Here is a 21,970-nt window from a genome sequence, read left to right on the forward strand (position 1 = left end):
GCTTATGCTGAGCAGGTGCCCCACCACTGAGGTGTCCCCAGCCTCTTCTTTCTTCTAAGTTCCCATTTGCATGTAAACAAATCGTTAGTGACTTCCTTTTCTCATAAATATATTTGCATGTGTTTCTATATAATGCATAGGTATGCATATTCACAAAGACACACATACTAACTGACACACATGTACCTGTCCTCTGAACTGCCTATCCTTTGACGGTCCCTGACACCTCTTTCTTCACAGCTCTCCACTCCACTCTTACACAGTTCCACCTGTCAAGGTGAAATCTTGATGCTGGTTAGTGATGGCATACCTTTAATTCTAGCCCTTGGGAGCAGAGGCAGGCAAATCTGTGAATTGGAGGCCAGCCTGGTCTACAGAGTAAGTTAAAGGACAACCAGGGTTACACAGAGAAAACTGTCTCAGAAAAAAAAAAAAAAAAAAAAAGAGGAAAAAAACCCCCCTAGGAATCATGTTTAATTTCTTCCATCCCAATTTTTACCAATATGTTCTCATTCTACATCAACAATTCTTAGAGCCATTTATTCCTGTTTATACTGCTCCATCTTTATTCAGACTTAACACACACTTCACTTAAGCTTAGACTAGCATCCTGTTGGATACACTTGGCTCAAGTCTTCTAGAAAATAATTTTTTAAATTTTAATTATGTATATGTGTGTGGGTTTGAGTATAGGTGCCCATGGAAGCCAGAAGAGAGCATTAGATACCCTGAAATGGAGTTACAGGAGGTTGTGAGCTTCCTATCCTAGCTGGGATCTGAACGCAGATCCTCTGGAAGAGCAGTGTGTGCTCTTAACCACTAAGACAACTTTCCACTCCAAATTTCTCATTTGGTTGCTAGATCACTGAGCATGGAATGTCAGCCTTCTGCTTCTAGAGGATACCTATCTTGAAGTATCATTTCCTATCACTCCACCTATATTATATACAAGAAAAGAAATTGGCTTAAGCAAAAGGTAACACTCCCTTACCATGTACATACAGTACCAAAAATGCAATTTTCTGAGTTATGTAAGTCTAAACATCAGTGTACCTCATGTGACAGAAGCAGGCATTACATGATCCTAAGAATAAGCCTATAAATAGATAAAAGAAGCCAAGAGAGGTAGCACACACCTGTGATCCCAACACTTGAGAGGTGAACGAGGTAGGAGGCCCAGATGTTCACTCATTCTTGCCTATATAATGAGTTTGATGTCAGCCTGGTCTACATGAGACCCTGTCTCAAAACAAACAAACAAAAAACCAAAACAGATATGTAAGAACTTCATGGAGAAAGTTATTAAAGGTTTGGAATTATGTAAGAAGTACCAGATATAGGTACATGACATGTTCACGAATGAGAAGATTCAATACAGCAAGGGCTTAAAATGGTCTATAGAGTCGATGTGACTCCAAATGAAATTCATTTCATTTTTGAGACAGGGTCTTACTAAGTAGGCCTAAATGTCTGGAGCTCCCTGTGTAGACCACAATGGCCTCAAACTCACAGAGATCCACCCTCCTCTTCCCCTCATGTATTAAGATCAAAGGTGCACACCACCATACCCAGTAAAGTTCAGTTTTTTGATTTTGCAGTAGTGGGATTCAAAACTAGAGCCTTGCACAGTGCTGAACAAGCAATCTGCCACTGAGTTACACCTCTAGCACGTCAGTTTTTAAATTGTTGAACTTGGAGATGATTTAAAAGAAACTGAAATAAAAAAAAAAAAAGCCAAGAGTAACAAAGTCTATTTTCAAGGAGAGAAAAAATTGCACCATGGAATTGAGTTGATAACCAGCCAATGCACAGTGTGTGTGTGTGTGTGTGTGTGTGTGTGTGTGTGTGTGTGTGTGTGTGTGTGTGTGTCTCACAAGACAGAGTTTCTCTTAGTAGCCTTGACTGTCCGGGAACTTGCTCTGTCGACTAGGCTGATCTTGAACTCAGAGATCCTCCTGCCTCTGCTTCCCTAGTGCATGCCCCACCAAGCCCAACTCAATACACATTTCTTTTTTTTTTTTTTCCTGAGACATGGTTTCTCTGTATAGTTTTGGTGCCTGTCCTGGATCTCACTCTGTAGGCCAGGCTGACCTCGAACTCACAGAGATCTGCCTGGCTCTGCCTCCCCAGTGCTGGGATTAAAGGCATGTGCCACCACCACCAGGCTCACATTTCTTAATTATTTCATTTATACTTAGTATCTTCAGCTACTCTCATACAAATTATATGTACAAGGGCTGGATAGGTAGTTCAGCTGTTACAGGCTAGGCTCACAACCAGAATGTCAGGATTATACATGTATAGACATATAGACATGATTATTTTTGTTTGACATGGTTTCAATGTAGCCCAGGCTAGTCTTGAACTCACTGGTTAGCCCACATAGATCTTAAGCTCATAATCGTCTTGTATCTGCTTCCCGAGTTTGGAATTACATACCACTATACCTGGTTCACACACAGGTTTTATGGCCACTATCTATTCTTATTGGCTAGTGCACACATTAATTATGCAGAATATTGCCATGACAATGCCAGACGTTGAGTCATAAGGCCAGGTATGGTACATGTCTTTAATCTCAGCACTTAGTAGGTGGAGGCAGAAAGATCAGGAGGTCAAGGCCAGCCTCAGCAGTAGAGTAAGTATGAGGTCATTTTGGGCTACAAAAAAAAGTAAATAAAACAAATGAATAAGTGGGCATGGGTTAAGCACACATCTTAATCCCAGCACTTGGAAAACAGAGGCAGACAGATCTTTGTGGGATTGAAGCCAACCTGGTCTATAAAGAGAGTTCTGGACAAATACACAGTGAGATCCTGTCTCTAAATAAATAAATAAATACCTTTAATTCATGACATGGGTATTGGTTTAGGAATATACTAACTCATAAAACAGGATATGAAACCCAGAAAAGGGCTAATCTATATACAGACACTGAAATAATCAGAGGTTACATTGAAAATTGGCATGGGACTTCTAATTCTTTTGTTTGTTTGTTTGTTTATGACAGGGTTTCTCTGTATAGCTTTGGAGCCTGTCCTGAAACTTACTTTGTAGACAAGGCTGGCCTCGAACTCACAGAGATCCGCCTGCCTCTGCCTCCCAAGTGCTGGGATTAAAGGCATGTGCCACCAATGCCCGGCTTCTTTCTGATTCTTATGGAATAATGTTAGAAACCGTCCTTTAATCTTTTACAACACACACACACACACACACACACACACACACACACACACACACTCCCTAAAAAACTTTCTACTCAAAAGTCCCAACTAAAGAGTGAGTTGGAAATAGCTCAATGGCTCTGGAGACTACAGCTCAGCTTTGAATCATCTTAATCACTAAAATTAGTTTGATTATCTCCAATTGATAAGAGATTCTGGATGCTTTCCAGAAACAAATGTAAGTTCATTCTGGAGAAGAAAATACTAACCTCCCCCAACCTCCAATTATTTCTAAAAATATTTTTCCAACACAATGCCTATCACATAATCAGAATCATCCAGGAACATAAAGAGAATATTAAAGAGGTAATAATGATAAAGAATGTCCCAAAATTAGTGACAGACAACAAATCGAAGATTCAGGAATCCTGACAAGGGCCCAGCAGCATGAACACTAGATAATAACCAACCCTCATCTCAGCATATCATATTCAAACTGCAGAAAACCAAAAACATGGAGAACTGGGGTCAGGAGATGAGCCGGAGGAAATATCCCATCCACCTACAGAGGAGCAAAGATTAGAATGGTGTGGCATACTTAAGAAAGAAAAAATTATACCCACCACTCTTGAAGAAATGAAAAAGAGGCACATAAATAGAGATTTCTCATGTTTGTGATGACAGAGTCAATTGTTACAATAACATTTTTAAATATTTAGTGTGTGTGTGTGTGTGTGTGTGTGTGCATGGGTACATGCCACCATTGCATGTATGTGGAGGGCAGAGGACAACTTGTGGGACTTGGTTCTAAGGATTGAATTCAGACTGTCAGACTTGGTGGCAAGTGCCTTTATCCACTGAGCTATTTCCTCTGAGGGCCACAATATCAGTTTTGTTTCATTTTTTTTCTTCCCAATGTGGTCTATATGGATGTAAACCCAGTCAGAGTTCCAGGAAGCTATTTTATGGGTTTAGTGATTGTCAACTTAACACAAACTAGAGTGACCTGGGAAGAGATAACCTCAATTTAATTTCTTCCATCAGATTGGTCCTTTCTGTGAAGTGGGAGAGTCCAGCCCATTGTAGAAGGTGTCTTCTTCCCTAGGCAGGTGGGCCTGGGCTGCATAAATAGCTTGCTAAGTAAGCAGCAGGAGCAAGCAGGTCAACCGTATTCTCCCAGGGTTCCTGCTCTGACTTCCTTCAGTGATTGATGGTCAACCGTATTCTCCCAGGGTTCCTGCTCTGACTTCCTTCAGTGATTGATGGATGGTGACCTAGGAGCTGTAAGTTGAAATAAACCCTCTTCTCCTGAAGTTGTTTTGGATCATGGAGTTCATCTTGACATCAGAAAGCAAACTAACACAATGAGTACTGACAAGCTGACTCTAAAGTTTATAAGAAAGAAAGAAAAAAAAAAAGAGTACATAACATGATATCCAAAGAGAGCAATGTGGAGCATTGACTATTTAATTTGCAATTTGTCACAAAACAAATAAAACATTTTTAAATTAAAAAGACCCAATTAGTCAGGCAGTGGGTGTGCATGCCTTCAATCCCAGCACTCGGGAGGCAGAGGCAGGAGGGTCTCTATGAGTTCAAGGCCAGCCTGGTTTACAAAGAGTTACAAAGACAGGCTCCAAAGCTACACAGAGAAACCCTGTCTTGAAAAATATAAAAAGACCCAATTATACACACTTTTAAAGTTACCTGCTTTAAATGTAGCTATGGTGCTGGGAAGTACACCTCAGTGGTCTGGTACTCGCTTCCTTGCAACCATCAGTTCAAGGCTGGGCATGGTGGTGCATGCCTGCATTCCCAGCACTGGGAAGGTTGCAGCCAGAGAGAACCATAAGTTTGAGGCTACTTTGGACTAGGTAACAAGATCTTGTCAAAAAAGAAAGAGAAAAAAAAAACTGCTCCACCAAGAAAAAAACAGTTTGAAAAGTAGATGTACCCCAAACAAACTACCAAATATGTGATGCATACATAAACTAACAAATCTTAAGCCTAGCATGAGAGTAAATGCCTGTGACCTTAGAACTTGGAAAGTGGAAGCAGGAAGCTCGGGAGTTCAAGGTTCTACTCAACTCTATAATGAGTTAGTGACCAGCCTGGATGACATGAGACCCTGTTTCAAAAACAATAACATGGAGCTGGAGCTGAAGAGATGGCTCAGCAGTTAGAGTACAGGCTGCTCTTGTAAAGGACCTGGGTTCGATTCCCAGCACTGACAGGTAGGCTTAAACCCTTGTATAACCCCAGTTCCAGGGGATTTGACAGCTTCTTCTGACCTCAGCAAGTACCAGGCACACATGTGCCGCACATACAGACATGCATGCAGCCAAAATTCTCATATACACAATAATAATGTTTACAAATTTACTGTGTGTGTGTGTGTGTGTGTGTGTGTGTGTGTGTGTGTGTGTGTGTAGGAGAAAGAATACATATGTGGTGGCATGCTTGTTGAGATGAGAGGACAACTTGCAGGAGTAGGTTCTCTCATTCCACGTTGTTGAGGGTCCCTCTTGTTTCCGTCCCTCTGCTACCGGTCCCCATGATTCTCGCTTCCTCCTCCCATCTTGCCACAGAAGTGCTGGGATTACAGATGCAAGGCTCTGCATCTGGCTTTTCTATGCGGGTTCTGGGTATCCAACTCGGCTTATCAAGCTTGTTCATTAAGAGCCTACTTGGCTATCTCGCCGTTCCTTCATCTTTATGAATGTGTGCTTGTGAAAGGGGAGGTAAACACTTCAGTATTGTGATTTTACAGATAGCTTTTGGATATTAACACGCACCATGAATCAGTTTCCGTTTCTTCTTTTGCCCACGGCTCTGCAAATGTCAGGGGCCCCTACCCCCTAACTTCTTTGACCCATGGCATCCTTTTCAGGAAAAGGAGATAGCACCTCTGAGTTAGCATAGGGAGGAACCAGGCACGAGCGCTGAGTAAATATGGCTACATAAGTTCTCTCGCTCTCCTGAGGAAGAAATCAGCGCTTGGGGGCTTGTTTTAGGATGCAAGAGGAGGGAGTGTGTTTGAGGCTCAGGAGCAAGGAAGTGGTTGAAGATACCAAAGAGGTGTGTGATGGAGCCCCGTAGGATGGGTTCCGTGGGACTGGCTTCGGTAGTAGGGATAGAGAGGTGGAAGCCCCATCTGCCCCGCAGAAAACGGTCTCCCTGTTGGAGGTGTGCAGGAAGGGATCGGCTCTGACTCCCGCAGACATCGCCACGCATGACGAAGCTACTTCCCATCCACTGCCACGCCCGCACACCCTCCACATACAGGGCAGCTGAGGGTCCGGTTGCCATGGAGAGCGGGAGCGCGTGAGCCCAGCCGCTCCTCCCGCGCCCCCCACCCCCGCCCCAGCTCAGCCAACTCCCACTCTGATTGGCCACCGCTATCTCATTATGCAAATCACTTGCGTAGACTGGCCCGGGTAGCTGTCTGACGTCACTAAACTCGGGGGGGGAGTGGTGGAGGGGCTGGGGCTCGGGGCTGGGCTTGGCGAGCTAGGGCGGGAGCCCAGAGAGCTCCGAGGGGGACTCCAGCCGGACCCAGGCGCCCCGCCCTAGACCACGCCCCTTCTTAATCCGCCCCGCCCCTCGCTCTCGGCCGGGCCCCGCCCCTCGCTCTCGGCCGGGAGCCGCCCCCTGGATAGCCCCCCGCCCTCGCAGCCGGGCCCCGCCCCCTCCCCCCAGGCCCTCGCCAGCAGTCCAGGGAAGGGACGGCGGGACAAGCCGGACGCGCGGGAGGGCGGACGGGGCGGGGACATGGCCGCGGCGCCCGGAGGGTCTGCGCCGCCCGCCGGCCCCGGCCCGCGCCTGGCTTTCAGCACCGCGGACAGCGGCGTCGGCATGAGCGGGCTGAACCCAGGTCCCGCGGTGCCCATGAAGGACCACGACGCCATCAAGCTCTTCGTGGGGCAGATCCCGCGGGGCTTGGACGAGCAGGACCTCAAGCCGCTGTTCGAGGAGTTCGGCCGCATCTACGAGCTGACGGTGCTGAAGGACCGGCTCACCGGCCTCCACAAAGGTGCGCGGGGTCAGCCCAGCCCAGCCCAGCCCAGCCCCAATCCAATTAGAGCGCAGCCCAACCCAACCCTGGCCCCAAACGCAGGCCCAACCCCAGCCCTACCTAGAGCCAGCCCAGTACCTGCCCCACCTCAGCTCTGTCCCCTCCCCAGGTCACAGAGCCCCAGACCCAGAATTTTCTCTGTGACATCTTCCTGAGCACCACTCCGATTCTCTAACAGGTTCTTCACTCTAACCTCCAAATCCCTTGTTACTTCTCACATCCCAACCATTCCCACCTCCCAGCTGGACCTCTCCACCATCCCTCCCATCAGACACCCCAAAGCCTGGAATTTGGAAACTTATTCTACCTCCCAGCTCTGGAGTACTCGGTCTCCTGATCCCTGGACTCATGTATTTCCAGAGCCCTCTGGTGCCACCCTACTCAGGCCTAACCACTCATACACATCTTGGATTTGCACCCCTCCTTCTGGCCTCCAACCCTAGCCAGCCCCAAAAGCCTCCAATTAACTCTTGTGTCTGGCAGCTTTAAACATCCCATGCCCAAATTCCTCTTCCCCTTCAGAATTCAAACCTGTCTAATCTACACAGTCCAATTCACCTCCCAGGAGACTCTCAGAGACAAATGCCCTCTCACATTTGACAATAACCCTGATATCTCATATATTTTTCCAGAACCCCAACACTCTTTACCTCTTCTGATTTGAATCCAGAATCCCAGCCTCAGCTGGGAACATCCGCCTTCCTGCATCCCCTTCACCTTAGGTTCTCCCTTAGATGAAGACACTTTTTCCCATCACTCATCCCCACTCCCTTCTGCTCCCTCTCAATCCTCCTGGTGACCTCCTCTTTTCCTTCCTTTGCTGCCTGGTCCCAGACCAGAGCACTCGAGGGGTGGGGTCAGTCTAATGAGGAAGATGGAGATGGTGCCCCTTCTCCCTGCCTTTCCTAGGAAGACAGAGGCACCATGGTCCTGTCCAGCCACACCCCTTTCTTCCTGTAGAGAAGGGAGGAGACTTGTTTACATGCAGAAAAGTCTGTCCAGGCTGGGCTGGAATAACAGAGCCGGAATCATATAATAATAATTTGAGGAGAAACGTCCTTATTTCTCCACTGGGAAATAATGTGGCTTCGAGATTTTGGTGGGGGGGAGGGTCACCAACTCTGCTCCATAGTCTTCCTAAGAGAAAAGTGACAGGTCTTGCCGGGCAGGTCCACTCTGAAGGCTTGGGTGCTAGCGTCAGGCTGCTACTTCTTTCCTGCCGGAGACCCCAGAGCATTCCTTGGCATGCTAATTGTAGGGGGCTTTGAGAAAATGTCCACGAAAGACCTGGCCCATTTGAGTAGGGGGACCTTTTGGTGAGGTTATGTTAACGTGCCACAAGGAAAAGTTCACGTCATCCAGACTGCTTACAGGGCAGCCCAGCTGCCTGTCTGTCTTCCTGCCCGTCCACTTACAGCACTTTTCTCTAGACATTGATTTCAGTAGGCAAGCATAAAACTAATCTTTGTAGATGATCTGTAGAATAAAGCATGGAATAGCTGCAATTCTCACTTAAACACTCAAACACTCGGAGTCTCTGAACTGTTCCCTTATTCACTGTTCCTTCCCATTAAGCACCAATTCTTCCTGTTCCTCCCCATACTCATGTGTCCCTTAAGCCATGCTTCTCTGTATTTCCATCATACCATTCTTCCACCTTCTAACCCAAGCAACCTACATGGGTTTTTTGTGGTAGCACCTGGGCTCCTAAGCCTTTCATAAAGCCCCTTCCAGTCTGAGGTCAGATGTTATGGCTCAGTGGCAGAACTGATAAGTATGAGACCCAGGGTTAGGTGAGTTAGTCCCGAAACAGTCTACACCTCTCCAAGGAAAGTGTGGCCTTGTGAGATATAGAGGCAGCCTGGAGGGCCTTCAAGTCAATATTCCAACTTTCTCCCCAGCAACCATGTTTAAATGCTAAAATGACTCATTTTCATTCTGATGGCTGAGTATTGAGGGAGAAAAAGCCACTATGCTTTGAAAACAACCATAGCCCAGGAATTCCAAAATCCCAAACCCTGACCTGTGACTGACATAATCTCTAGCTTCAGTTACCCTACGGATATGAGAACACTCTAGCTAAGAGTTCTCAATAAACCACAGGCAATCCTTCCATCCTAAGGAGGCAGTTCCATAGAAGGTGCCACTGAAAAAATAAGAAATCAAACATTTCCCATTTGCTTTTCTAGTCAGCTGTCTGAGCAGAAAACTACACCAGCTCCTAATGGCTTCCCACATGCATGTGCCCTTCCTCGGTCCTTCTCCTTCCTCTACTCAAAAGGTTTGTTCTGAAAATGTAGGTTTTATCATGTCACAACCCTAGTGAAAACCCTTTAGTGGCTCTCCATTGCTCTAAAGGATGAGTACGAATTTATTGAGGTCTCTAAGGCTATCTGTAACCCAATCCCTGCATACCTCACTAGCCACTGAGCTCGAACTCCTAAGGCTTCACCCATACTAGCTTTCTATCCATTTCTCCAACACACCACATTTTGGCTCAGTTTTCATTCCTCCCACCTGATATAATCACACCCCTCTTCTTATCTGGTTCTAAAGGACTCATTATTCCTGTTCTTGAGAACTCAATGTCTTCTATTTTATCTTCATCATTATTTGCTGGGGTTTGAACCTAAGATCTCATGTATGCTAGGTAAGAACTCTACCACTGAGTTACATCCCCACCCTCAGTGTCTTCTTGTAGACAGTCCTCAACACTGGGAAACAGACTCAGGTACTCCTCATGACATCCAGTCTCCAAGAACTCCTCTCCATTTTTAACCCATCCTAATGCCCAACCAAATAAGTAAGTATTGGATATTTTCTGGATGAATGGATATTTTCAGTGAATATTGGACAGGAAGACACCTACCTACTTCAGTGTTTTCCAGCATCCTGCAGATTTTGAAGCTGAACACAGTGGCATAGTAGGCCCTACTCTTTAGCTCAACCTGGACTCATCCCCTGACCCAATGACTAGGCTTCTTTTACAGGAGTCCAGGTTGGGTCCCAAATAACTCTTTAAGGGCCCTGTCTTGACAGACCAAGGTCCTTGGATAGGGTTAGGGAGTTTCTAGAATTTCCTACTTATAGGAAGCCCTCAGACCTGAACCAAGGCTGAAATCAAATCCATTCCTAAACTTCAAACTTAGGGAAGGAAGTGTTGGGAAGTAGCTGGCCTTCAACCCTTCCTCTTCCTCTTTTTTTCTTCTGCCACTTGAAACTAGGAAGTTTCAAACCAGGAAATTAGGAAGGAATTGAGGCTGATCCTTGGAGACGATGAGTCTATATCTAAAGTAGATGGGCGTTGTGGGGGTGGGGTACTGCGCTGAAGAAGGCAAAGCCGCTTAGGGAGGTTTAACCCTGACAGGACTTATGGATGGACTGAGGAGGGAAGCTGTGGGATTGAATGAGCACATGACTGGATGCATGGGTACAGATGTTTCTTGGACAGAAGGCCAGGAGAAAATGAGAGGTAGCCAGAGCTTAGGACATAAGTCCCCAAGCAGGTGAAGACTCTCCCATCACAGAACACTTCACAGGGCAGCATTCATGTTTCCAGGATAGTGACCCTGAGTTTGTTAACTTATTTGGATCTTACCAAGAAGAATGTTGAGGGGGTTCAGAAAACCCCCTGAGCCAGGCTCTTCCTCCTCAGGCTGTGCCTTCCTCACCTACTGCGCCCGGGACTCTGCTCTCAAGGCCCAGAGTGCACTGCATGAACAGAAGACCCTGCCAGGGGTAAGTCAACCAAGGTTGAGGGCGGGATGGGTGAGAATCACTTCAAGCTTGGAACATGCTCTACGTGTATGCCAAAGCAGTATACAGGGTGAAGTTGGCACCAGCAGCTAGAAACAGGGTCATCTGCCCAGGAAAGGGTTTATGTGTTCCTTGAACAACTCAAGCCCCATGTTACACTCAGTCTTCTGGTCAAAGAAATGGGCTCAAGACACTTGAGCCAAGTGTTCCAACTTATTTTTTAGAAGAGACATGATGATGTAAGCTAAGTTAGAATTTTCCACTCTGGCTAAACTCATGGTTTCGGGTGTTACTTGTCTCTACTGTGAGCATGTATGTGGTGATGTAGGGGAGAGGCTCTGTGGAATCACTATGCTGTGTTCTCCAATCTTGTGGTCCTTGATGATGCTTTCCTGCGGTCTTCTTCCTGTAACACGTTTGGGGTACCTTGACTCACCAAAATCGTCTTCTTTCCATGTTACAAAAGAGCTAAAGCTAAAAGGGACTTCTTGGTTTTATAGACACCCAGGATTATATGATCTGGCCTCAACTAATGGATGGTCACAAGTAAAGAAAATGGAACCTCCCATCCATGTGGTAGTGACAATTAGGATCTAGCATAGGTTACCAAGAGGAAAACATACTTCCCAGCCTCATTTTTTCCTATCTGAAGAGTGTTGTGTCTGGAAAAAGAGCAATATTCAAATGCCATGAGTAGGCAAAGTCTGGAACAATGTCCGTTTTAGACTTAAGAAGGTCACTGGCCTATTAGAAAGAGACCCAGATAGAATTAAGGCACAAAGACACAAAATAGATCATGAGATATGTTCAAAGGAATTGCAGATAAATATGTCTGGAGGAAAAAAAGAGTTTAATGGGATTTTAATATGAACACATCATAGCATGATAATTAAAAATACTTCGTTTCACATTGTTCAGACTTAGATTTGAACCTCACCTCTGTCACTTACCGTGATGTTCTGGTTCCTTCACTCAGGCTTTAGTTTTCTCACTTCTAGGGAATGGATTGTACTAACAATGTAGCCTCTTGGGCTGTAGTAAGGGAGAAGTCCCAGCAAATATGACTGTTACCTTAAGATCTTGACAAAGGACTTGATTTTCTTTCTTTCTCTCTCTCTCTCTCTCTTTTTTTTTTTTTTTTGGTGGGGGGGGGTTCGAAACAGGGTTTCTCTGTAGCTTTGGAGCCTGTCCTGGACTAGCTCTGTAGACCAGGCTGGCTTCGAACTCACAGAGATCCACCTGCCTCAGCCTCCCAAGTGCTGGGATTAAAGGTGGGCACCACCACCACCACCACCACCACCACCACCCAGCTCTCTGAGCAAGTTTAAAACCCAAGTTTTTCCGGGCATGCCTTTAATCCCAGCACTTCAGAGGCAGAGACAGGTAGAGGCTCTGTGAGTTTGAGACCAACCTGATCTGTATCGTGAGTTCCAGGACAACCAGGGCTACATAGTGAGACCCTGCCTCAAAAAAAAAAAAATACAATAAAACCTGAGTTTCTTCATCTATAAGACTGAATTCATGGGCAGATGGGCTAAGTCATGTGGAGTACAGAGCGCAGCAGAAAGTGAGCCTGCAGTGTGGCGTAGCCAGCGGTAGTGGTAGCAGTCACTGAGAGAGAGCGACGTTAGTAGGAGCAGTTGTAGAAAGCATCATTCATCTAACCGTGGGAGCAGACGAGTCCTGCTGCTAGAACAGGCATCCAGACGAGCTGGAACACCCATGCAGGAAGCAGCGTGCTAAAAATTCAGAGTTGGAAGAAAGAGGTGGGTGTGAGGTGGATGGGCCTAACGGTGGGAGGGGGAACCCCAGGAGAGTCTGGGCCAGGCTGAGGGCAGGATCCTACAGAGGGCTGCAGCTGAAGGGGAAACAAGTGGGAGATCTGGAGATTTGCTTTACCTGAGCAAATTAAGAGGGCTTGGGAGAAAAAGCTTCTGAAGAAGTGACGAGCAGCCCCTGTGGGGTTTTATAAGCATGGGTGCTCCTTGGAAAAGGACACTGAAGCCCCAGAGACCTGGGAGGATTGATTCTAAGGGAGAAAAGCAAAATAGTAATAACCAACAGTTCTCAGCACCAACATTCAGGGCATTTTACTTGTTCAAGTCATTTAATCCTTTTTGAAGACAGTATTGTTACTGCCCCCACCCCCATCTTACAGATGAAGAGACTGAGTCTTCAAGGGAGCTGCCCAAGCTCATGTAGGAGAAGCTCTGGTCATTGAGCCCGGTTAGTCTATTTGCTTAATTGCTCCACTGTTACATGAGCTAACTTGGTGGCAGATGTGGCTTAGTTTCTTTCTTAGTTTCTGAAGAGTGTGGCACTCGAGGACCCCTGCCTTCTTCCACACCTCCATCTGCAGACCTCCAGTGTGGACTGGTTTCCTCTGTTACCGCCAGGATTGACTTTATTCACCCTTCTCAACTTAACAAAGTGAAAATTAATATTTAATTAGCCTCTTAAATGAAAATCAATGGCACTGTTGGCTAGCCCCGGCAACATCCATGCCATCAATCTTTCCTTTGAGCTTGCCAGGGGCAGCAGCAACTTTTATGAGAGAGGACCGGGCACCCTGCCTTCTGTAGGTACTAGGTCCTGGGTGTAGCTGCCATCTGCTGGAGAGACAGGGATAAGACTTCAGTCTGTATTTTTGCTGGAATGTGGCAAAACTGAAGGGTAGGAAGCCTGGAAAGGCTGAGTGAAGCCCCCCCCCCCCCAAGAAAGCCTGAATCTTCACGGGAAACAGCATAGTTTGTTCTGGAGTGAGACCTCCTCTCGGATCCTCTCCATTTACCCACTGCCAGTCTCTGCCACCTATTGAAGCTCGGCTCCCTACTCAGAACTTCCTTCAAACTGCAGCCAACTGCCTCCTGGCTCTCAGTTCCCAAAGTCTCTTCCTGGCGAAGCTACTGCTGTTTTTTTGAGCCTCGCTCTAGGTCTAGAATCCACATGAAGAGAATGAAGCCAACTTCGTCCCTACTTCTGGGATTAAGAGGGTGTCCCTTATTGGTCTCTCTCCCTGTCCATGACCTCCCTTCTTTGAAGAGCCTACCCCTTCAGACACCAGGAAAGAGGCAGATACAACCAAGTGGAGGGAGGTATTTGCTTGCACAAGCTGTGTCCTGTGCAAAACAACTTGGGAGGAGAGAGAAAATAGAAGTTAAACCCCACTATATTCTATAGCCCAAGCCATGCCCTCAAGAAGCTCCCGGTTCAGAGGTAACTCATTGCACTGCACTGGAGTTACACCTGGACATGTAAAAGAGGCCTCAGGAGTGGAGAGGGAGGAGAGTGCTACCAGATGCTTTCTTCATATCCGAGGGTCTGAAAAGCTAAAAGCCAAAGGCCACTTCTGAAATCTGAGGATACTATGAGAACTGACAAGAATGTCTCCCAGCAAAGATGACTGGCTGTGATTGGTAAAGTGTGCTATGCATGCTGGGTAGAGGAGACAGGACCCACAAGTTCTGACAGTCAGTCCTGGGTGCATTTTAGAAGAGTTAGGGATGAAGATTTGAAGATTACCCTGGCTACAGCATGGAGACCGAACTGAAGCGGGAGAAATAGCGGAGGCAAGACAATGGGACAACGTCGCTTCTGAATAGGCCAGTGGTGAAGCGAGCTGCCCTGGAGCTGGGATGGTGCAGGAGTGGAGAGGAGAGGATGGGCTCATGGCATGCCTGTGGACTCTAGAGCTCACGGGATTTCATAGTGAGCCGGGTTAGAGCAAGTGTGGTAAGCCGAGCAGTGCTGGCCCACGCTTTTAATCCCAGCACTCGGGAGGCAGAGGCAGGTGAATCGCGGTGAGTTCAAGGCCAGCCTGGTCTATGGAGAGAGTTCCAGGGCAACTAGGGCTACACAGAGAAACCGAGTCTCAAAAAACAAAACTAACAAACAAAAGAAGTGAGGATGTGTGGTAGAACCAAGCCCTGAAAATGATGATGTTGAGGGTTGCCATACCCTTCCTTGACCCTCATGACACCTCTCCTAGACTCACCGACAGTCCTTCTCAGGGGAGTACTGATAAAACCCCTTCCTGTGGGGAGGGAATGCTGAGTGAGGGATAGAATCAGGACAGGGTGATGAAAAGCCCAAAGACAGTCTGTAGGAGAAATGGGACACACCTTGCTTCCCTTCTGCTTCCTGGCTCAAGAGAACAGGGCCTTGTACAGGTCTGGTTGCCTCTAACCTTACCCACCCCACTTCGTGGAGTAGGTTGTTCTCTTCTCTCTGATATTCTCTACCTTGATTTCCCCTTCAGGGCCCTGACACAGACATGGGCCTGGGAAACTCCTGGAGGAACAGGTGATTAGTCCAGGCAAACACTCACCTGAAATCTCATGACAAGTTAGTTCGTGGTTGGGGAGTCAATGCCCCCATCCCCCGCCCCCCCCCATGGCAGGATGGAAACAGGCAGGGTTGCCCAGTAGCTCTCATGAGCAGCGTCCCCCTCCAGCCGTGAGTGGCACACCTAAACCGCAGGTGTTCCCCATAATCCCTGCCTGTGGTGCTGAGGCTCAGGCCTGGGAAGCCAGTTCCTGAGCTGTAATCCTGAGTCAGCCCACATGCCCTCCTTTCCCTCGGCCCCACCCTCAACAGAACTATGGTTTAGTTCATTTGTCCAGAACATCTTTTGGGTCTGTCCATTTCCTTCTACAATGGTCCCAGTCACCCTCACCTCCCACCCACATCACCGACCTTCCTGCCTCTTCTCACTCCCTTCCCAATCCTCTCTCTGCACTGTGACAACTTATGAGATACTTTCTAAGACTAAACAGACCAGATCATCACCTGTCCTCCTTTTTAAAGTCCCTCCCTGCATCCTTATAGCATTTAAAATATATTCATGTCAAAATCCTTGACATGCTTCTTTCAGCCTGCCCTGATCTGGTTCCTGCCTGCCTTTCAGTTTCACCCTGTTTCACCAAAACAAAATAAAAACAAAAGCAAAAATTTGTAAAGCCCAAAAGACACACAGAAGCACACAAAAAGAAAAAAAAAAACACCTATCATATCTAATATACCTACTAAGATCTGGTTCTTGTTATTTCCACCACAAACCCTCAAGCATAAGAACGACTCCCCCTCTTATGAGTGGGGATACTGAGGCTCAAAGACCTTAGAGAAGTTGCCAGTGATGTAACCAGGACTGAAATTCCCATCTGTCTCGTGAGCAGTTTGTCTTCAGGAGCTGGAGCCATTGCTCTTTCAGGCTTGACGTTCCCTGTCTCTACTCTAGCTGTCTAGAATGCTCAGCTGCCTGCCCTGCCTCTGCCATTATCTCTACCCACTCTGACTACAAGGCCCAGAGCAAACACTGTTTCTTCATGGATTGTTTCCTGTGTCTTCCTTTCCAGATGCAGCCAGCCTCACTAATAGCTCCTCACTTTGCATTGTCTCTAAGGCCCTGGTACCTCTGTGTCTCATTATTTGTGTCCATGTCTTAAGAATGGCCTGGAAAGATGGTTCAGTCAGTAAAGTGCCTGCTGTACAAGCATGGGGACCTGAGTTTGCCCCCTCCACCCCCCAGAACCCACATACAAAGCCAACGGCAATGATACATTTCTGTAATTCCAGGATTGCAGGAAGTCCCCAGGTTTGCTGGCCAACCTGTGTAATTCAGTCTAGCTGAATTACAGAACTCCAGGTTTAGTAAGAGATCCTGTCTGAAAAAAAAAAAAAACAAAAAACAAAAAACAAGACAGAGGGGACTCATGGTTAAGAGCACTGGATGCTCTACCAGAGAACACAGACTCAATGGAAGTTTACAAACATCTGTAACTACAGTTCCGGGGTATCTTCTAGTCTCTGTGTGCACCACTGCACACACGTGATGCACAGATATACATGCAGACAAAACACCCATACACATAAAATAAAAATAAATAAATCTTTTTATAGAGTGAGGAAGAGACCTGATATTAACTCTGACCTTCACACACACACACACACACACACACACACACACACACACACACACACTTGAGTGAATGCACAGTGAACTTGAGCTGGGAGTGGTGATACTATTACCCAGCTGTCAGGAGACTGAGGTAGGAGGATCATGAGTTTGTGGCTAGCTTAGGCTATTAACAAGTTCTAGGGCATCCTGAGCTACATAGTAAAACTATCTTAAAAACAAAAACACAAACAAATGAAAAACAAGGAGTTGAGCAGTAGGGTGCAAAAAATCAGGAGCTTTACCATCAGTCAGACATGGGGTGAATCTCTAAGTACCCACAATGTAATCCTAGACAAATAACTCTCCCTGGGCCTCAGCTTTCTCATCCATAGTATGGGGACAGTAGACCTCCTGAAGTGGTTAGAAATATTTGGAGACAACGTATATAAATAGTCCCAGGGGAAGGCTTGGCATGTTGTGTGCTCTCAGAAAACGGGGCCTTATCTTCTCTGTGAGCCTGTGAGGGGAGTCTCCATCCAAGCATCACTAGGGCTCATCACAGAGTTCCATAAATGTTGGCAGCATGCCTGACTGGCAGACAGTGTAGACCTTGAGTCTCTTGAGGATTGGACCCTGGCAGGCCCATGTAAAAATTCATACATACCACCCAATTTCCACTCTCCATCAAAAGGTCAGGTGGTTGGGAAGAGGGAAGGGAGCATCCCCCCAGAGCACCAGTGAGCACCATCTCCCAGGAAACCCAGCCAAGAGCTACCATGGAAACCGCTGCTGTCACATGCGCTCGTCACTCTAGGCTCCAGAGAAAAATTCTCAGGATCTATTTAAGAACTAATAAAATAATGATGGTTTTGCTCACTCTCACTGACCCCCCCAGCTCAGGCTTCTGCCCCTCTCCTTTCTACCAGGCTTTCCTGGCTCCCCGAGACCTGCTTTCTGCCCACCCCCTTTCCCTCCCTTTCCCACCAGTAATTCTCTTTCCTTGCCCCTTTCTAGGTCTGTCTCTTACTTTCTCCCATAATTTCTGTCTTGCTGTGTTTCTTCATCATTCCCCATGTCTCTGCTCTCCATAGCTCTGTCTCTCGGTTTCTCCTCCACACTCACAGGTGGCCATGCCTAGGGACTGGTCCTGTCCTCCTGGTCCCTGGTCCAGGCCAGTCCAGACCTGTCCAGCTCGCCCTGATCTGCTTGGATTGATCTGTCATCCCCTCTAGACTACAACCTGAGTCCTGTCGGTGTCTCGGCCCCCACCCACAGCCTGGTACACTGCAGGTGCTCCACTACCAGAGGGTGGGTGTGTCAGAGCCTTGGGTGGGAGGGAGGATTACAATGGTTCAGGCTTGGCCTGTTTTCCCTTCCCCCCCCCCTTTTTTTTAAAATGAGTCTTCCTCACCCCTCCCACCCCAAAATTTGATCCAAAGAAATTGCTCAGCTGTGACTGCCAGGGTGTTACCATGGTTACTGGGTAGCACTTGTGGCTATGGTAACAGGAAGCTGCCTGTTGTCTCGGCAACGAGCACATTGGAAGGGATGGAGTGGTCCCTGATTGGTGCAGAAGCCGTACGTTTCCTGAGGGGAGGGGGTCAGATCATCACCTTCTCAGGCCAGATGGGCATCAGTTACCCCTTCCTCCAGGAACAGGAAGGCCGCTGTTCCTTCCTCCCGGCACTCAGCTGTCTGCCCCCAACATCAATCCCTCACATCCCACGCACCAAGCTCTTGGCAGTTTACCAAGACCTTCTGCACCCCCATTACCTCATGTGATCCCCACAACACCTATGAGAGGAAGGTGAGATGGGGATTCAATCATGAATTCACTTAGGGTGGTTGGGGGATGGGAAGGTGGGGGTATATATTGAATCACCTAGGAGCTCTTTCAGGTTATACAGTCCCCCACCTTAAGAATCTAATATGGTTCCCAGGTGATTTTTTTAACCACGTCTAATCAGGGAACCCTTGAATTAAAAGGTGAAGCTGGCTGGAGGAGGGAAGGGTTGGAGGGAAAAGTTAAGTTGCTTTCTAGGTTTATAACCTGAGTGATGGAGGATCGAGTTGGGGTGAAGGGATGAGCTCGGGTTCTGGTGTGTTGAGTGGGAAGTGCCAGGGGGCCTTTCTAGCCAGGATGCCCAGCGTGCAGCTGGGAACATGGGTCTGAGGCTCAGGAGAGGATGTGGGCTGGAGACGCAGAGGTCTGAGTCATCCCTGTGTGGATAACTGCTGGGGCTGTGGGTGTGGGTGAAGCGATTCAAGAATTGGAAGAGAGAGATGAGCAGGGAGAAAATGGTGCCTAGAGAACCCTAGGCTGTCAGGGAAAGGGGCACTCAGGAGGGACGGAGGGGTGAGTGCAGAGACCAGCATGGCACCGACAGCTGGGAATGTTTTCCCAGATTAGGAAACTGGATTTGAGAGAGAGTGACTCACTTAAAATCATACAACCAAGAAATGGCAGCCTTAGGGGTGTATAGCGCTAAGTCTGTGTCCCAGACTGTTTAATCTAAATAACACACAGCTAGAGTCTCAGTTTTAGACATAAACCACAAATGTGCTATAGCAATTACACCCTCCCACCCAATTCCTCTCACTCAAAGCCTTTATGTAAGTCCAGGAGCCTAAGAAACAGGCACCACATGGAGCTACCCCGAATCCAAGACAGAAAATCTCATTAGCCACTGCATCCACCCTATGCTTGTGACTGAGCTTCCTTCCGTCCACTCCTTCAGGTTCCAGCACTTTCTAAACATCTGGGTTTAAGGAAGCAATGTTGGAGAGAATCTGTAATCCCAATGGGAGTGGAGGGGTGCAGAGTGTAAGGAAGGCTGGGACTCAGAGCCTGAGGAGCTCATTGGGAAGAAAGAATGAGGCCTTGGGACCAGGCAGTCATGCTAAATGGGTGTGTTGGTCCCATGTCTTTCAGATGAATCGTCCGATCCAAGTGAAGCCGGCTGCCAGTGAGGGCCGAGGAGGTAACTTCCCTGTCTGACAAACCTCGGAGTGGTACCTGAGTAGAGGATGGGTGGGCCCATTCCTGGAGTTAGTCCTATGCCAGGGCTTATGACTAGACCCGACCCAGGTTAGTGGAGACTAGAATTGTGCATCTCAAGGAATAGCTCAGCCATCTCAACTCAGACTGAGAAGGGATAGGTTCTAGAAAGCTTAGACCCAGAAGTGGCAGAAAGGGCAGAAGCAGAGGAAGGAAACTCTTGCTGCCTTACTCCTGGAGAATGGCCATTACTGCCTTGCCAGGTGGAATTTACAGGTGCATATAAAGAAGCAAGCTGGGGTGGTTCTCCTTTTTCAGATTCCTCTAGGTCCACAGAAGGGACCTCTCATTCTTTCCCATCATGGCCTGATTAATCACCATAAAAGATGAGCTGGCACAACAGGTATTGTGAACCATAGTAAGGAACGTAGCTGTGAGCTGAGGCTCACAGAAGTCTGTAGACATTCTTAGCTGCACTGTTTCATAGTAGAGAGAGCACTGCTTCTTAAGAAGAGTGGTGAGGAGCTCTCATAGCTGTGTTCTGGTCAGCTCCCCTGCTAGAAAGGCAACGCTGACTTCTAGAGTCAGTACTTGATATCTTTCTTGTCCTTGGGTCCTAGATTATTCCAAGGTATCTGCAGCCCTCCTTGGTGTCTGCTAACTCTCCCACTCTGATAAGATATCTGTCGATCTTACCCAAGATCAGCCATTGCTTCCTTATGTGAGAGTCTAAGATTTAGGAGAGAATGCATCTCATTGATAGAGACTTGTATTAACACCCTACTAATTCCTTCACACCCTCCCTTGATTTCCTGTCTACATTCACTGGGCACTTTGGTGGCATCAAGATTCTGTTTGGTCCCAATAAATATTCCTTCCTCTCTTTAGATTCTTTGACATCTGTCTTTGATTCATAATCTCTGGCCAAGATATTATCAGCCCCACATTGCCTTGGAGAGAGATGTCTAGGTTCCTTTTCTCTTTCCATCTTTTTTCATCTCAGTCTTTTCCAGACAGGCTTTTCTGATGCGCCAACTGCATACAAAACATGTTCAAGAACCTCTTCTCTTGCCGGGCGGTGGTGGCGCACGCCTTTAATCCCAGCACTTGGGAGGCAGAGGCAGGCGGATCTCTGTGAGTTCGAGGCCAGCCTGGACTACCAAGTGAGTTCCAGGAAAGGCGCAAAGCTACACAGAGAAACCCTGTCTCGAAAAACCAAAAAAAAAAAAAAGAACCTCTTCTCATTGGGAAGCTCTGTTAGGGATCACAGCCATTGTTGGCCATCTTCTAAAACCCTTCCCAGGCCACATATGTGAGACAGATCCCCAAATAAGTCACCTACGAGTACATGAGTGAGCTGAGAAACAAATAGAATGTGCTGTATAGTTCATTCAACTATCCAATCAATATGTTCTAGGCTACTCCACATTAGGAATACAGACCTGGTCCCACGGAGCCCCCAGATTATGAGGGGACAGATGGGAAAACAAATAAGGGGTCACTCTTCAGTGTGAACAGCGTTTCTCAAGGAAAAGTCTAGGATGGCACTGTAGGCACACAAATAAGGGGGAGCTAACCTAGATTAGGAGGTCAGGGTGAGCTCTCAGAGGCAGTAACATTGAACAGGAGACCTCAAAGGGTACCAGAAAGTAGTCAGAGAAAGGAGGAAAGAGGAAGGATATTCCTCAGGCAGGGGGAATGGCATGTTCTGAGACCCCAGAGCTCAGCAGGACATGGTACAATTTGGAATCTTATTCGGGAATTGGTCCATGTGCCAAGGGACGCATGCTACACATGGTCCTGCACATCCCACCAGAATTCACAGGTGGCTGCTCAGTAACGCTTCTGCTAGGCTTCGTGGCATCTGCTTGGGTGTTAACATTTTCTTCCTCCTTTTTCTGTACAGACTTTGCAGGTGTCACATCACTGACAAATTCTATACATGAAGCATCTCACCTGTTCACCTGTTCATGTTCAGGGTAGTTCAGGGGCAGGACAAGAAATTTGGCTGAAAAGAGAGCTGCCTAACTCCTATTACTTCAGGAGTTTTGTGTTACACAGATTTTTCTTGACAACGGATG

The 21,970-nt window shown here is 47.3% G+C and overlaps 1 protein-coding gene across 8 annotated transcripts in view; it reads left to right on the forward strand.

Moving 5' to 3' along the window:
• Positions 1-6,763: 6,763 nt before the first annotated feature.
• The window catches only part of Celf6 (CUGBP Elav-like family member 6), a 32,067-nt gene continuing 16,860 nt past the window's right edge, over positions 6,764-21,970 (forward strand). The window contains exons 1-3 of one of the 8 annotated variants that reach the window (XM_042281038.2): positions 6,764-7,197; positions 10,895-10,977; positions 19,824-19,872. In XM_042281038.2, coding sequence (XP_042136972.1) covers positions 6,936-7,197; positions 10,895-10,977; positions 19,824-19,872 — 394 coding nt within the window. In that variant the 5' untranslated portion in view covers positions 6,764-6,935. Of the gene's footprint in view, positions 7,198-10,894; positions 10,978-18,427; positions 18,699-19,823; positions 19,873-21,970 lie in introns of those variants that run through there. The other 7 variants (XM_042281039.2, XM_016003803.3, XM_006971478.4 and 4 more) reach the window with 7 other exon arrangements.

Source organism: Peromyscus maniculatus, chromosome 7 (assembly GCF_049852395.1).
Source record: "Peromyscus maniculatus bairdii isolate BWxNUB_F1_BW_parent chromosome 7, HU_Pman_BW_mat_3.1, whole genome shotgun sequence".
NCBI lineage: Eukaryota > Metazoa > Chordata > Mammalia > Rodentia > Cricetidae > Peromyscus > Peromyscus maniculatus.